This window comes from Macaca mulatta, chromosome 6, assembly GCF_049350105.2.
Source record: "Macaca mulatta isolate MMU2019108-1 chromosome 6, T2T-MMU8v2.0, whole genome shotgun sequence".
Classification (NCBI taxonomy): domain Eukaryota; kingdom Metazoa; phylum Chordata; class Mammalia; order Primates; family Cercopithecidae; genus Macaca; species Macaca mulatta.
In genome coordinates, this window is record NC_133411.1 from 156,504,032 (window position 1) to 156,521,910 (window position 17,879).

The 17,879-nt window shown below is 39.4% G+C and overlaps 1 protein-coding gene across 6 annotated transcripts in view; it reads right to left on the reverse strand.

Annotated features, from left to right (window-relative positions):
• JAKMIP2 (janus kinase and microtubule interacting protein 2) overlaps positions 1-17,879 on the reverse strand; it is a 186,591-nt gene that overhangs the window by 24,078 nt on the left and 144,634 nt on the right. For all 6 annotated transcript variants that reach the window (XM_078004132.1, XM_015141171.3, XM_015141166.3 and 3 more), the window contains 6 exons: positions 17,226-17,324; positions 15,502-15,555; positions 14,554-14,619; positions 9,436-9,504; positions 6,135-6,212; positions 3,007-3,210 (listed from right to left, as the gene is read on the reverse strand). In XM_078004132.1, the coding sequence (XP_077860258.1) occupies positions 3,007-3,210; positions 6,135-6,212; positions 9,436-9,504; positions 14,554-14,619; positions 15,502-15,555; positions 17,226-17,324 (570 nt within the window). The remainder of the gene's footprint in view (positions 1-3,006; positions 3,211-6,134; positions 6,213-9,435; positions 9,505-14,553; positions 14,620-15,501; positions 15,556-17,225; positions 17,325-17,879) is intronic.

Genomic DNA, 17,879 nt, shown 5'->3' on the forward strand with positions numbered 1-17,879 from the left:
CTTGGCCAAGATCTTTGTGTGGCTCATTTCTTGGATCTTAGGTATTTTCAGAGAGGCCTTCTGTGACCAGCCAGCCTAAAGTGGCCAATCCTACTCCCAAACTCACACACACATTGTATACGTTTCTGCATAGCACTTATTGCCACTCTCAGAAATTGCCTCAGTCATTGTTCATTTGTGCTGTGGCTTTGTCCCTGTCCCTCTGTGACACAGATGAGAGTAGTGATCTGTATGTCTTTGCTTACCATTACACTCCCAGCACCTGGTACACAGCAGGCCCTCAATAAATGGTTGTGAATGAGTGCATAACAGAATATAGAGTGTAGATTTTTTTGAGCAGTATGTGGTTCATTTAAAAAATTTTCATCACGGAGAGGATCTTGAAGGGGTTGGATCTTAAACTGGGACTGGAAAAATGAGAACACTTGGATGAATGCAATGAAAACTAATGGACATGTTAGGATGAGCAATTATGCAACAGGGGCTTAGAGGTAGAAAATCACAGCACAAGTGGGACCAGGATGTTTTGCATGAGTGGAGAGGGAAGTATGCTCTGGGGTTGGGTCAAATCTGGTTTTGGAGGGAGGGGTAGTCAGCTACTGAAGGAACTGAAGAGACCTGCATAAGACTCTACTCAACTGGAAATTGGGACCATGGAGGCTTTGGGGCAAGAATGTACCATGAGTTAAAGTGAGAAAAATCTGAGATGAGATGTGTGGTGGACTGAAAAAAGGAGAGCTAGAACTAGGCCCCATGGCACCTGCATGTGCTTTTAAAAATGCCATTTATTATGATATATCATAATTATTTTTCTTTGTGTTAATCATTTTATATCCTTCTATGGATCCTACATTTTGTGGAGGCAGGGTCCACGGTGACTTCTCTGTCAGCACAGTATTTATCACCTAGGAAACACATTTAAAGGTTTGACTGAATAAATGCATAGATGGTGGAGTCAGATTCACATAGAGAACATTTGGCAGTACCTGGAAGCTGGTCGAATAATGAAAGGCCCTGAACATGCCTGGGGTGACAAAAATGAACAAAATGGACCAGTATCAGAAACATTTCAGGGGAAATGCCAGTTGGATGCGGTGCTATATTAATGCTTACAGGGAAAGAACAGAGAAGACTCCAGTGTTTCTAGCCAGAGTGATTTGAGATATGGTAATTCTACTGACTAAGACAGGCAGATGGGGAGAGAGAAGAGAAGTAAGGATGAGAACTCACCAGTTCACTCTTAAATATTCAAGCAGAACTGTGTAATAAATGGTTAGTGCTATATTTTAGAAGTTAGAGTGTATTACATAGTTATATGTGAAAAATCCTGGCCAATATCTTCTGCAATAATTCTATGAAACTCAGCTATTAATTAAAAGGGAAGAAGAAGAGTAAGAAATAACTGGGAAAGGCATATTCTAATGAACATTTGTTTAGGAGATGGATGGAAAATGTCAGCGAAACTCTCTGAGGTTCAGAAATGCAGTATACTACTGACGCTACTGGATAACTTAAACTTCACTCTTTCAGGAGTGAAGTATCCTAGCTAAATGGTTAAAGAAATACTCAAATGGAATACAGGTTTTTATCATAAATAAATTTAGATAACTATTAGTCCATCTTAAAAGTAAACACTTCTGTGTTTCCATGACATAACTCCCAATTTGTTGAAAGTAATTACATGCTATTGCAGCACAAGAAATTTGTGCAGGGAACATTTTTATCCCCTGCTAGAAGAAAAGTGCACGAAGCAATGCAATGATGCCATAGAGTCTATTATTAAAGACTTTGAGTCTTTCCATGGGTCAAAACCCAAACCTTTGTGATGGAATCTGAGGGGGCATTAATAGGAACATGTACGTATTTATCATTTCTGGGACGCGTGACTTCAGAATTCTCCACCTACTCCGGTAATCTGTTAGCCTATAAAATCCACAAAGCTCCTGCCTGCATCTGAAGTGTGCTAAGTGTCATGTCCCCCATGAATTGTTTTGATTTGCCTCATAAAAGAACCCCTTCTTCTTTTCCACTTACCGTGATCACTGATGACCACACAATTCGTACTGCTTATTCATACCATCTGGATTTTGTACCAGTTGCTTCTCATAGCTTCTGAGGATTTAATACTATAACCTGACACTTTCAGTTGTGGAATCCTTATTGAATCTATATTTTGACCAGGATCTCAGCCCTCAACTGTCAAGCTATGGTGTGAATAGAGAGTTGCAATAAAAAATGTTGGCTGGAAATTAGTATTGGGTACCTATTTTGAGCCTTGCTGATGAATCACATAAGTCATGGATGATGGTATAATAGTGTTCAGACACACTGGCCTTCGAGTTCAGCAGACCTAGGCTGTCATCCTGACTGTTGCTTACCATCTGTGTCATCTTGGGCAAATCACTTAAACATTCTTATCTTTAGTATTGTTATCTCCAAAACTGAGATAATAAAAATACTTACCTCATAGGGCTATTATGAAGATTAAAGGAAATGATGTAAGTAGATTCCTTAGTTTACTTACTGACATAAAGCAAATGTCAGTAAGTAAACAGCAGCTGCCGGGCTTTGTTGTTGCTGATGTTTGTAATGTGAACGATCCTTGTTCTCTTTTACACTATTCGGATTGTTATCAGCCTTGGTTACGGACTGGAGTGAGCAATAAATGGAAAGCACTATTTTTGCCCTGGAGAGTGTCCTGCTTCCCTGCATAATGTAGATAATCAGACTCCATGAAATTCAAAGGGTATTTCATGAAAATGTAGTTCTAAAAATAGTAGCAGTATGCAGTCCTTCTGAAATGCCAATTTTCTCAAGATTGAATTATTATAAAACTGTCATTTTTATATGTGCATGAAGGTAGAAAACAATGGTTATTTATTTTACTCTCTGAAAATAACTTGTGTCTCCTCGGCTTCTCCATACCCATACTCAATACCGTGTACTTAGTACTAAGTCCCATTTGCTAGTACTAACCCTACGCAGAGGCAGTGACTCAGTCCTCACCTGATGGGCTTGCTGTAAGAGCTCCATTCTCTCCTGAAGAATCTGACAGTCATACTCTCTGCTCTTCCTCAGCATTTGCCGCCGTAACTTTTCTACTGCCGTCCTCAGCTCCTCTTGCTGTTTTTCACTTAATAATTCACCAAACTTGATAACAGTTTCTTGCTGTAGAGCATTGTACAAAGTAGCTTCTAGTTCCTGGATTCTCTGGCAAATAGAATTAGAAAAGTCTAACTTTGGAACTTGGCATTGATATGCGGTGTGGGAGTGTACGCTATGTATGTATATGTGTATGGCCGTCAACTTTAGTCTTAAAGGATCTTAGCAAGAAAATAATTTCAAAGCTTCTCTAGCCTAATTACACTTCTGAAAATCCCCTTTTATGAGATTCCGTAAGGGTCATCTATCCAATCCATGAACTTCTCTAGTGAGGGAACATTTGTTCTTTCTTGGAACCCTACCCATTTTATATACTCTTCCTTTTTAGAAAGCCCTCACTTTGTTATAATAACTGTACTTCCTATCCTAAAGAGTAGCTGAGAATAAGTGTGTTCTCACTTCTACTTTTTTTTTTTTTTTTTTTTTTTTTGAGACGGAGTCTCGCTCTGTTGCCCAGGCTGGAGTGCAGTGGCCGGATCTCAGCTCACTGCAAACTCTGCCTCCCAGGTTTAAGCCATTCTCCTGCCTCAGCCTCCCGAGTAGCTGGGACTACAGGCGCCCGCCACCTCGCCCGGCTAGTTTTTTGTATTTTTAGTAGAGACGGGGTTTCACTGTGTTAGCCAGGATGGTCTCGATCTCCTGACCTCGTGATCCACCCGTCTCGGCCTCCCAAAGTGCTGGGATTACAGGCTTGAGCCACCGCGCCCGGCCCTCACTTCTACTTGACAGCTTTGGCTAGATGCGGTGGCTCACACCTGTAATCCCAGCACTTTGGGAGCCCGAGGCAGGTGGATCATCTGAGGTCAGGATTTTGAGAACAGCCTGGCCAATATGGTGAAACCCCATTTCTACCAAAAATATAAAAAATTAGCTGGGCATGGTGGTGTGTGCCTGTAATCCCAGCTACTCAGGAGACTGAGACAGAAGAATCACTTGAATCTGGGAGGTGGAAGTTGCAGGGAGCCAAGATCGGGCATTGCAGTCTGGCCTGTGCAACAAGAGTGAAACTCCGTCTCAAAACAACAAACAAACAAAACCCCCCCTAAAAACAAGAGAGCTCTTCATATATTTAAGGACATCCACCATAGTGGCCATACTTCTAGAAATAAATAGTCTAAGTTAGGACAAAATACTTAAAATTGGAGATATATTTTGTGCACAAAATACCGCCCCCATTCTATTAATACATGACAAACCTCTGGTACTTGAAGATGGCTTTATGGTCTCCAAATTTTTTTCTTGAAATAATATTGAGAAATAAAATCCAAAAATGTCCTAAAGTTTTGGAATTGGTCTGTTTATAAGTTCTCTGAGATTTATGGCTGCTCTCATTATAATATTTCTCTGAGTCTTTCTTTTGTAGATGAAGGATCCACTGCCTCTTATATCTGTTTCTTTTTCTTTCTTTTTTGATGTGCTTCAAATAACTGTTGCTAAAATCTACAATCTTATCTCTACTAAGTCTGACAGAAGTGACCAGACATGCTTTGGTGAGAAATATTTTCCTAGCTCTTGTCCTGGGGCTAAGCAGATCTCATCTTTTTAAGGATAAATATGGTTTTCTGAATGAGTACTCAGTAGTCTCAGGAGCCACATAAACACACAACTTAATTTCGTACAGGTGGAAGAGGCAAGGGTGAAAGGTAGAAGTGAAGCAAAAATCACTTCCTTCTCTGTCTCTAATTAGCAACGAATGCCCATTCTCTTCTTTCCCCATCAAACAAGCTCAGAATCTCTTACTCATTTTGGAATGCAAAGACAAGTTCGTCTTTGTTACAAGCAGGGACTAAGTACTTCACTCCTTCCCCAAAAGTGACTCAAGCTGCTTCCAGGAAAGCATTATAAAAACCTCTGCTAGGAATTCTTTGAAATGTTCCTTTAATTTGCTCTTTTTCTTTTGATTCATAACCATGAATTAATGTACAGTGGAGCATAAGGAGAGAAGAAATGTGAGCTATAGTTCAGTATGAAGAATTGTGTAATAGGAATTTGGTAGAGGAGAATGGATCACATGTGGCCCTTAATCAGCATAATCTTCTGTGGGAGACAAATGGCACAGCCCATTTACCATGGAAGCCTCAGTTGCTGTGGCTGGATTATGGTAGGCCACAGGATCTGGAGTCAGATCTATACACTACCCACTTATCAACTTGGGCAAAGTCCTTAAATTCTCTAAATCTTACTATCCTCATATGTGAGATATGAATAATAATCGTAATAATCTTACCTATACCTCACAGGGTTGTTGTAAGAGATAAATGAATTAAAAATATGCATAACAAACATTAAACACATTATTCCACTACTAGATCCGCCTCCCAAATGATTGAATTTGATTCAATAAAATTTCTCTTTAATCTACACTGCCATTCAATCTGTTCTTCATCTATATATTATCCACAACATATATTTAATTGTTTTTGTTTTGTTTTGAGACAGGATCTTGCTCTGTTGCCCAGGCTGGAGTACAGTGGCATGATCACAGCTCACTACAGCCTTGGCCTCCCAGGCTCAATGAATCCTCCCTCCTCAGCCTCCTGAGTGGCTAGCACTACAAGGTGCATGTAATTTTTGTATTTTGTATTTTTATCTTTGTTTTTGAGATACAGGATTTCACCATGTTGCTCACACTGGTCTTGAATTCCGGGACTCAAGGGATCTGCCCACGTTGGTTTCACAAAGGTGCTGGGATTACATGCATGAGGCACCATGTCTGGCCTTTTAATTGTTAAAAAATGAAGTATAATTGAATATTTATTAGATATTATAAGAATATCTTATAAGAATCTTACAAGAATAAGTAAAGAGCTAGGAATGTATTTGTTCTAAAATTAGAACTGAAAACCAGTCAATGAATAAACTGCATGTCGTGATCTATTCAAGCACATAGCATGGAAAATTAAATAGGATACTTCATTTCACAGTACTTAACTGTAAATACTCCGGGTGTCTCTATCGCTTGTTGTACCTACCATATATGCTTGGTCAAGAGCTTGTTTTCTGTAGTCTAGTTCTTCCTCCAGATAGCCTTTTATTTTGCAGAACTGTTCCTATAACAAAGGGCCATATTGATAGAGTCAGCTTAGTTAACTAGAAAGTGACATACAAGTTGTATTGATTAATGTTTCCTCTAATTCTACCATAAGACAAATCACTAGTATTTGTAGAGTCATAAATTTTGTCTGTTACGGAAATAGTTCAACTCTCACAGTCTCACACAAGGAATGTGAAAATCAATGGAAAGCAGCATAAAAGATATAATGAAAAATCCACATAGAATGCTCTAAAAGAGTTTTAATCTGAGAGCACGTGATTAAGTATAGATTTTGACTAGTGTTTAATAATAAGCCTATCTAGGTAAATGTATTATGATAATATATTTTTGTAAGAATGTGATCAGATGTAACATAGCCAGGTTGCATAATCAACAAGTTTAACTTATGCAAATTCATCTGTGTACAACTAGAAAACACAAGGACAAAAATAGCAATTTAAAGAGTGGGAGTGATTCCATCCACCCTGCCGCTTAATGAGTGGGTGTCTGCCTTTGCCATAAAGCCAGTGTGCACTGGGAAAAGTAAATCTGATGTTCCCTCTCTCGTTCTTAGTTTCTGTGTGCTTCTCATATTACCAGCATCTTGCCATTAGCACTTAAAACTGTATCCCTGTGTGCAACATAGTCCCAAGCACAAGTCAATTGTTTCTTTGGGTGCTTAACTGAAGGAACAAAGACTTCTTCACACTCTGAAGAAAAACTCAATGGTGTTGAATTTTGAGAGCTCATATATCTGTATGGAGCAATTTTGCTGTTGACTTTGCTGGTGACTGCTGAATTCCAGCACCTAGAACACTGCCTGATACAGGCTAATCGCTTAACTAATATTTGTGTTTTTAAAGCACTTTTTTTTTTTTTTTTTTTGAGACGGAGTCTCGCTCTGTCACCCAGGCTGGAGTGCAGTGGCCGGATCTCAGCTCACTGCAAGCTCCGCCTCCCGGGTTTACGCCATTCTCCTGCCTCAGCCTCCCGAGTAGCTGGGACTACAGGCGCCCGCCACCTTGCCCGGCTAGTTTTTTGTATTTTTTAGTAGAGACGGGGTTTCACCGGGTTAGCCAGGATGGTCTCGATCTCCTGACCTGGTGATCCGCCCGTCTCGGCCTCCCAAAGTGCTGGGATTACAGGCTTGAGCCACCGCGCCCGGCCTTAAAGCACTTTCAAGGGTAATTTTGAAGACAAATTGTTCATTTGGAAAGCTTTCTTGACCAAATATAAAATAAAATAAAATAAAATAAAATAAAATAAAATAAAATAACAAGCTGTTCTTTTTATATGCTTTGACATTGGAGCCTAACCTCTTACTAAAATGTGAGCACTGTATAAAATATAAGCAAATAATTTATAAGCTATAATGTGCTACACAAATGCAAGTTGTTTTTATAGGATTCCCTGTCCAATAGGAATCCACTACATGTTTTCTAGTTATAATGATAACACTAATAATAATATTGTTATAAATTTCTTTCTTTTTTTTTTTTTTCTTTTTTTGAGACAGAGTTTCGCTCTTCTTGCCCAGGCTGGAGTGCAACGGCGCGATCTCGGCTCACTGCAACCTCCGCCTCCTGGGTTCAAGCAATTCTCCTGCCTCAGCCTCCCAAGTAGCCGGGATTACAGGCCTGCGCCACCATGCCTGGCTAATTTTGTAGTTTTAGTACAGACAGGGTTTCTCCATGTTGGTTAGGCTGGTCTCGAACTCCTGATCTCAGGAGATCTGCCCGCTTCAGCCTCCCAAAGTGCTGGGATTATAGGCATGAGCCACCGCGCCCAGCCCAATCTTGTTATAAATTTCTATGCATTGCTCTAAGTTAATAATAACCAATTTTTAGACTTGGCAATTAAAAAGAAACTTTTAAAATTGTGGTAAAATGCACATAACATTTACAACCTCACTTATTTTAAACTCATTTTTAAGTGTACAGTTCAGTAGTACAAAGTATATTCACATTCTTATGCAACCAATGTACAGAATTTTTCATGTTGCAAAACTGAACTATACCCATTACACAACAGCTCTATGTTTCCCCTTTTCACCTCCTGGCAACTAGTTTACTATCTGTTTCTAAGTTTGATTAATCTAGCACCTCACATGAGTGGATTCATATAGTATTTATAATTCTGTGAATAGCTTATTTCACTTAACAGTGTCCTGAAAGTACATCATTATTGTAACTTGTATGAGAACTTCCTTCCTTTCGAAAGCTAAATAATATACCATAATATGTATACACCACCTTTTGTTTATTTGTTCATCCATTGATGGACATTTGGGTTACTTCTACCTTTTGGCTATTGTGAATAAAGCTGCTATGACCATGGGTGTATAAGTATCTCTTCCAGACTCTGGTTTCAATTCTTTTGGATACACACCCAGAAGTGGTATTGCTGAATCATATAGTAATTCTATTTTGATTTTTTTTTGAGCAACCACCATACTTTTTTTCACAGTAGCTGTACCAGTTTTACATTCCCATCAATAGTGAAGAAGGGTTTCAATTTCCCCTTATCTTTGCCAACACTCGTTTTATGTTTTTGATTGTGGGAACACAGGGTCTTCTTGCTCTGTTGCCCAGGCTGGAATACAGTGGTACAAAAATAGCTCACTGGAGGCTCCACCTCCTGGGCTCAAATGATCCTCTTGCCTCAGCCCCCGAGTAGCTGGGACCACAAGCACGTACCACTATGCTGCTAATTGTTTTTTGTAGAGATGGGCTCTCACTATCTTGCCCAGGCTGGTCTCGAACTCTTGTGCTCAAGTACTCTTCCTGCCTTAACTTCCCAAATTGCTGGGACAGGTGTGAGCCACTATACTAGGTCTTTTTTTCTACTTTTTTTTTTTTGATGAGAGCTATTCTAATGGATGTAAGGTGGCTTAGGGATTTTTAAAATCAGAGTTACACCCTCCATTTCTGTAATTTTTACTTGTTAATTAAATACAGTGGAAAAATTATTTAGCCTAACAAAGAAAACATAAGAAAACTCAAGTTTCTTCAGCATTAGTTTTGGATATTTTCCAAAACCTAACATTTTTTGGGGGAGAATATAGCCTGAAATTGTTTGGTACTTCTGGTAATTTTTTTTCCATCTTCTGTACATAAAATAATAATGGAAAGATGACAAACTTTCATCAGTGCCAAATAAAACTGGTAGAGGCAACTTTAATTTTCCATTTGCCTTGTAGATTTTTCTTAATTTTTACAATATCTTATCTTTGTACTTACCATGTCACTTTCCAATTCCATCATTTTCTGGTGTAGGGCAGCCTCTGCTCCTTCAATCTGCTGGATCCACTAAGGGGTGAACAAGACAAAAGTATTTGACATGGCTGCTTGATATGGTGTATATCTGTGTGCCCCCATGAGGTGCTTAGTCTCCTCCCCTTATATCTCAGGAAGCAGATTGAAAACTGAAGCAAAAACAACACGTTTTGTTTTGTTTTTGAGACGCAGTCTTGCTTCATTGCCCAGGCTGGAGTGCAGTAGTGTGATCTCAGCTCCTGCAACCTCTGCCTCCCGGTTTCAAGCAATTCTCTGTCTCAGCCTCCCGAGTAGCTGGGATTATAGGTGCCCGCCACCACGTCCAGCTATACGGGGTTTCACCATCTTGGCCAGGCTGGTCTTGAACTCCTGACCTGGTGATCCACCTGCCTCAGCCTCCCAAAGTGATGTGATTACATGCACAAGCCACCGCGCCCGGCCCACATTTTTATCTCATAGTTCAGAAACAAGACTACGGTCTTCCTTGTATTCATTCATTCACCCATTCAACAAATGCATTTATAGATGACTAGCAAGTATCAGGTGATGTACCAGGTCCTAAGGCTGCAGTGGTGAACCAGATCAACAAGACTCCTGCTCTTACTGGAGAACACCATGGGAGGCTTTCCTGTAAGTGATAATTGTACTGGGCTCCAAAGAATGGGTGAGAGATGACTGGGAAAAAATGAAGAGGAAGTTCCAAGTGGAAGGGACATCATGTCCAATAGTTCTATTGTTGGAGGAAGCAGGATCAGAGAAAGAAGGCCAGGTACACTGGAGAATTGGGACAACGGTACTTTTTCAATATATAAAACTGATTACAGCAAAGTGGGGAAGAATTATTTTTGTGAAATGGAGGTGTTTTAAATCACATAAAAACTTATCTTTCCCAGTACTCAGAATATATGATATTTATGTTAGCATTGATAAACACTCTGAATGCAGACTTTGAATAATATGTGACCCTACCATATACAGGTTTTTATGGAACAAATTATTATAATGCATCTCTAGCAAGTTAAATGTCAGCTTATATTTTAGGGAAGCAGTTGGGCATAATAATTAAGTGGGTTCTGAAGACAGACTACCTGGACGGTAATTTCAATTCCAGCTTTTTATGGGTGGGTGGCATGGAAAGGTTACCTGATTTCTCTAAGTCTCAAGTTTCTTGTCTGTCAAATGGGATTAATAATAAGTAAAGATTAAGGAAGTAAATAATATGAGGCAATATCCATTGGGTATTGCATGTACTAGTGGTATCTCACTACAAGATACTTCTTTTTGTTTTATTTTTCTTTCTCTCTCTTTTTTTTTTTTGAGACAGAGTCTCGCTCTGCCACCCAGGCTGGAGTGCAATGGCAGGATCTCAGCTCACTGCTACCTCCACCTCCAGGTTCAAGCGATTCTCCAGCCTCAGCCTCCTGAGTAGCTGGGATTATAGGTGCACACCACCATGCCTGGCTAATTTTTTTGTATTTTTAGTAGAGATGGGGTTTCACTGTGTTCCCCAGGCTGGTCTCAAACTCCTGAGCTCAGGCAATCCACCCACCTTGACATCCCAAAGTGCTAGGATTACAGGCGTGAGCCACCGCGCCCGGCACCAGATAGTTCTTTCTAGGTTACCTGTGACAAATTATGCAGCCTAGCGAGCATTTCTATATACTACAGTCTTGATACTTACAAGGGGATACCATGTTTAACTACTCCTTGGCTATGGGGAACATGGTGAAACGAAAGAGGCATGCCTAGGCTGGAGAGGTGCTAATCTCTCAGTTCTTTGTACATACACATGGCTTCTCCTTGAAACAAATTTCAGTCAGTCATGGGTTTTGTGTAAATAGACTCAAACTGCAATTGTACCCATCCAAAACCTAAAATCCTTCATCAAGCTTGCTTGCTGTCCATTTGTTATCAAGAAACATATTTTTACAAATCATGTTTTTAAGAGTACTGTGAACTAAAGTCATTATATCATGAGCATTAGATATAGATTTGTGTGTTGGTTGCTGTTCCTTCCTACTTGTGTAATCAGGACAAGTTACTGAATATCCCAAGCCTCAGTTTTCTCATGTATAAAATAAAAACAATGGTACCCCAATGTACATTATTTGGGCGGTGGATACACTAACAGCCAAGACTTCACCAGTACACAGTGTATCCATGTAATAAAAGTACACTTGTACTCCTTAAATTTATACAAATTAAAAAATAATGGCAGCTATAGAATGGTTGTAAGGAACAGTGGGAAAATGTACTTACGGCATTGAGTGCAGTGTCCAGCCTCCACTATGCTCTCACTCAAGGTCACTGCCAATATTTTTAATACAAAGTGACAATTGGGTTTGCTTGTTGGAATTTTGTCTAGGCTCAAACTCTGGCTAAGGATCATACTCCCATATAATAGAGTGCTATTCAAATTGGTAGTCTCAAAAATTCATTGTGGATATTTAGAATTACTTGGATGTAGAAACTTTTATCTGTGAATCCCGCAGACAAGAGGTAAGTTTAATCTGTGCATTGAGAAAGTCTGCACAAAAGGCAGCTGAACAGACCGTGAGCACTTTAGGGCAGGCTTGTGTCTTGTTCATCTGGTTCCCAGCTTTCTACCACAGTGCTAAGCATGGAGTCATCACCCTGTATTTGTTCAGCTGGTCCCTATACCTGTCTTGCCAAAAAGGTAAGTAGAGGCATGGGCTAATTTGCCTCAGCTCTGACAGCCCAGCTCACATGGGGTCTGCAAAGCCTATTTCCTGCAGGAGGAGTTAGGTGCAAGAGGTAAGATCATGGGCTTTGGAACCAGACTGCTTGGGTGTGAATCCTGACTGCATCAACTTCAAGCTGTGTGACCTTAGGCAGTTATCTACCTTTTTTTGTGTGTGTGCTTCAGATTCCTTGTGTGAAATAAAGGTCACAATAGTACCGAGTCGTCAGCAGTTAGAAAGTGCCTGTCTCAAAAGGAGCACTGCGCAAGTCTTGATTCTGATAAGTACAGTTGTTGATTCTGATAAGTACAGTTGTTGGTTCTGATAAGTACAGTTGTACTGCACCCACACAGCCAGGGAGCAGAAGATACTTCTGCCATCAATCTCAGTAAATGTGAGACACACGAGGCTGTATTTCCTTTCTTTCACCTCCTCAGTCCTCATCTTCCATAGAATCAGCCTATGTGTTGTTTGTAGCCTAAACCAAGGCGATTTTTTTCTTGCAATAAAGAATTGCAGCCCTTCATGATTCCAGATGAATGAGGCTCTCTGGCTATCATTGCCAGATGATAGCAGCACTGGAGGCACAGACTGTGTTTTTTTCATCTTTGTGTTGTCACTGAAATGGTGTCTTGTGAGCATTCACAAATTCACACCTTTGCTCCTTCAGTTAACATTTATTCATCACTTAGTACATGTGCTGGACTGGTGTGAAAAGCTAGGGCAAAAAACAGGGGGTAGGGAATGGAGAGACACAACTATTTGTCCTCATGGGCCTTAGAGTCTAGTGGTAGTTAGATGGGGCAATATGACAAATGCAAATGGACAGTGCAATGCAATTGTCAAAAGTCTTGGGAGCAGTAGCACAGGCCACTGTGGGAACATAGAGCAGGAACACCTAAGGGGGCTTGAGTGGACAGGCAGGCTTCCTCATGTATGGGGAGGTCTGATGATCAAGATTTAGCCAGGCAGAGGTAGAAAGGCAAGATGGGAATATCTTCCAGGTGAAAAGATCAGTATAAAGGACCAAGAGTGGAGAATGGAGGCAGAAAGAGAGAGAGAGAATGGAGGGAGAGCAGGGAGAGGAAACGCTAGAGAAATAGATAAGACTCAAATCCCAGAGGGTCTGTATGCCAAATTCTAAATTTGGACCGTCTGTTAGAGATAATGCGGCATTTGCTGGGGAGGGATCAGAGAAAGTGATCAGGTCTGTAATTAAACTGTGAAGGAAGGAAGTGTCTTTAAAAGAAAAAATCCCAGCTTTCATGTTATTTCACATGTAAATACTTCAATATGTATCTCTAACAGATAAGGCCTTTCTATTAAAAAAAAAAAACCCACAAGGTTATCGGTACACTTTACAAAATTAACATTAATTACTTTTGTCATCTGATACTCAGTCCACATTAAATTTCTCCAGTTGTCAACAAAATGTCCTTTTTAAAAAACACCTGGTTAAGTGTCTTTTTATTTCATAGCTATACTTCTTCTTTGTTCTCCCTGTTTTTTCTTTATTTCACTCTTTTGTTTGAGTAACTTGACTGTCATTTGACCTGTAGAATTCCCTCATTTCAGATTGGAGAGAGCTGATTGCTTGTTCTCATTTCATCCAACCATGTGCACGTGACTCTCAAGTATTTACTGGTACTTTTTTTTTCTTTAAGGAGATGGAGTCTCACTCTGTTGCCTAGGCTGAAGTACAGTGGTTACTCGCAGGCATGATCATAGTACACTACAGCCCCAAACTCCTGGGCTCAAGTGAGCCTCCTCCTTCAGCCTCCAAAGTAGCTAGGACTATAGGCACATGCCACCCAGCCAGGCTTTATGCACTGATTCATGAAGTACTCTGAATACACTAATTTATCTGGCCATTTACCAGGTTTAGACACAAGGTGGAGCCAGAGCACAGTCAGTGTTGATTTTCTCCTGACAGTCTCTCTGTCGGGCTTTCGGAATGAGACAGCAACGAGCCACTACTAAGCCCTAAGATCAGCTGGGAGTGATGGTGTGTACACACCCCAGGAAAAGTCTATGACAAGAGCAATGCTCCAGTTTATCACCACCCTACAATCCTCTTCTCTGGTGGTTTCCTAGCTTGGTAGGGATTGTGTAAATAATGTAATCCAGAAGGTTTTCTGTTTTTAAAGAATTATATATATCTTTAAGGAACTTCAAAGCAAAAATTATCCACCCACCCCGAATCAGTGTATAGACTTTTCTTTTGGGTGTTCTCATTCTATCTGGGTTGTACCACCCTTAAAAATAAAACGTGTGTTAGGTATTCACACACAAAGTCATGTGCAGAGAGAATGTCCTTCACACCCTAGCCTGCTCTTTCAGTATTAATGAAATGATTTGAAATGTTTGTACGACTCATTACCTTCTCTGCCAGGGACAGCACAGTGCTGGCCTGAATTATGGCCACTTGTTCTTCATTTCTTAAATTCTGTAAAAAATAAGAAAGGCCATAAGCTGAACATACTGATATTATTTATCCCAAAGAAAATACTGTCTGATTGACTGCTACAGAGCATTCTGTATAAGCCTGTATAGAAGCTTAACAAATTCCTATTCTGTTTAGTAATAATTCTGAACAAAGAGTTAATCAAAACCTGGAAGAAGTATATTAAACCTGATTTTTTTTATATCTCCTTAACACTGATTTGATTTCTGTGTCACTGGAGGCATATTTTATTAATAGTCACGTTATGAGAAAAACAGAAACCAAAATAGAATAAAGAACAGTCTCTTCATAGAAGTTTTGATGTAACTTTACTAATTCCGTTCTCTCCTTTGATAAATTTTCAAGGGAAAAATGGTGATTACTTCAACCTACAAGCACCATTCACCTACTATCACAATAAATGGTCCTCCTGCTGAATTAATGTGCCTTGACCCAGTCTGGAAGGTGTTTTTAGAAAGAAAATGGATTATAGCTTTCTGGTCCATTTTTATGGCACTGCCAACAGCCCTAGTATTTAGCAGCCTTTGCAAATGCATGACTGATTAATTTCACACTGGATGCCTTTGAGCCAGAGTCAGACAGTAATTAGCTTTACTCACTGGAGATGTGGTCGGCATTCAAACCTGAAACCTGCCCACAAAAAGCACTTTACAGGTCTCATTTCTGCTACTACCTTCCAGAGATCCTTACAACCCCTTAGCCAAGTTGTTTGATAAATTGTAGATTCTTCCCAAGGAGCAACATCCTTAAGTGAACATGGCATCTCAAGTGCTGTTACTTTACACATGATGCATTGTTAAGTATTTCTTGCCTCTGTTTAGGCAAATTCATATCTATACTATACTTAATCAATTCTTTACTTACCCCATTATCGCCCAAGATATCAAGCTGCTTTATGAGATCAGGGATGTTCACATCCTGCAAAATCAAGCAGAAACTCATGTCAAAGACAAATGTAGCCTACTATTCCATCAGTGCCTGAACATGAATTTAGAGGAAGAAATTTCAGGGCTTGAACTTCCTTGGGATGTTTTCAATCTGGCACACCTAGTTTTAAGCTTCAATTTTGCTTCTTACATGCTGTGTGAACTTGGGCCAGGTACTTAACAGATCATTCTTAATTTTGCTAGTTGCAAAATGGAGATAATAAATAGCTACTTCATAGTCTGAGCTGATCTTCAGGATAAACAGACTGTGTGTGAAAGAGTCTAACATGTAGTAAAGGACTTGGAATATTCTCATTAACTTTCTTCTCATGACTACCAACCCTTTTTTTTCAGTTGTGATAGACTTTCAGGTATAAAAAAGTAATAGGTAATAAATATAAAGAATCAACCAATTTCATTCTAATTAGCAAAATTCTGACCTGATTGAATTTTGACTGCCATGTAGAAAACTATAGTGCAGCACTATTTTTTTTAAGGTAGCTAGCATTAATTTCATCTTTTATTTTTTACTCCTGTTCCTTGAGTCAGTTTGAAGCAGCTGAACTCCATTTGAAAGAGTTCATTGGATTAGGCTGTTTGTGATTTATCTGAGAAAAAAAGCATCGAAGGAAAAGGCAAAGAAAATAGTTTTCATTTAATTACAGTGAAATTCAAAAATTGCTTTGGTTGACAAATTACCATGCCACCCAGGAAAACCAGAAGTTTAAACACCAGGACAATGGTTTAAGATGGAAGGCAAGGAAGCACAACTTTACTACCCAAGTTTTCTCCCACTTTTTACTGTATTAGTACTACGTTCTCCTCTTACTCATGTTCAAACAGCAGTACAGTAGAGTCGTACCACCAGGAAAGGGAAAGTCTAGCTCAATCTCATAAGTACAGAGAAGGCAACTGAAGCAAGTATATTTTGCAGCTCAGAGTGGGAGCAGGAAGGGCCATGCAGAAGGTAAGGAGAGACCAGGAATAGCAGGCAGCATCCCAGCTTTACCCCAGGAACGGATATTCACAAGGTGATTTCACTACTCTGAAGGACAACGTATTTTCCCGGGGAACAGAGTCACTCAATTCAACTCTAATACTTAAAATATATCCAGTAGCACTAAAAAGATAATTATATGCTATTTAATATGCAATCTGTTATGAACCCTAAACCCTTCCAAAAGAGGAACCCTCCCTAAATTAAACACAGCAAAAGAGATGATGCACTAGATGACTTCAAACTTCTTCTAACTCTGCCATTCCATGATTATGAATTCCATAGCACCTAGAATGGCTCAAAGAAGGGACTCCAACTTTTCTATCTGGCAGACTTGAAATATATTTCTTGAAGTATTAAATTGATTTCACATTTCTCCCAGGTAATTAAGGCTAATTTTGATGCTGCATCTTTCTTCATATGACTCTGTTCTAAATAATCACGGATGCTTGTGTTTTTTCTGTTATCGTTTATGTATCCGTCACACATTAAAAAATATTCTGTTAATTTTCTAGTAGATGTGAGTACTTTCAATTCCTACATAGTTTGCATCAAAATGATGACATCCAGTGACTGAAAGACAAAATAGTCATTAGCAACCTCCCCTTTTCCAACTCCCAGTTTTTCTAATCTCTACAAACATAAAAAATGAAATATCTGCCTACCTTAACACCTTCTTTCATACAGTAGATCTGCAGAGCACTCACACCATCTGAGAATGGGTGAATTTGGAGATTAAATGGAGGGGATCGTCTCTCTCTCTCCTTGAAATACAGTGAAGAATATACGGAAATTAAAAACAAAACTGATTAATTAAACACTAAACCAGTGGTCTCTTTATGCTATTTCAGCAGTTTATTAATGTCATTTGGCAAAAAGAAAAAAAAATCAAACTCAGGATGTTCATGATTAAATGTGATGGAAAAAACTGACTAGTCAACTAAGAGATTGAGAAGATGGTGTCATCCATTCTTGCAAATTTTTTGGTCAGGGAAATGCAGGAAGTGGAGCTCCAGTTTAAACTGTATGAATATTTAGAGCTTTCAAATATCATAGCGTGGTCTTGCCATGAAGTTTTATGGCCACTAACAGCCTTTTGCATATTCAATCTATTCAAGCTTTATGAGTAAGATATGTGGCCTACAAAAGAATGACTCTTCTTCACTGAAGCCTACTAACACCTAACTTTTTATCCAGACCTAATTTGAAATAGCCTAAAGAAGAAATAACTGGCAAAATAACAGAAATCAAATGGGAATTTTTCTTAAACTTTTATATATCAACACACACTAAACCAGATCCTAAGTCAGATTCTGCAG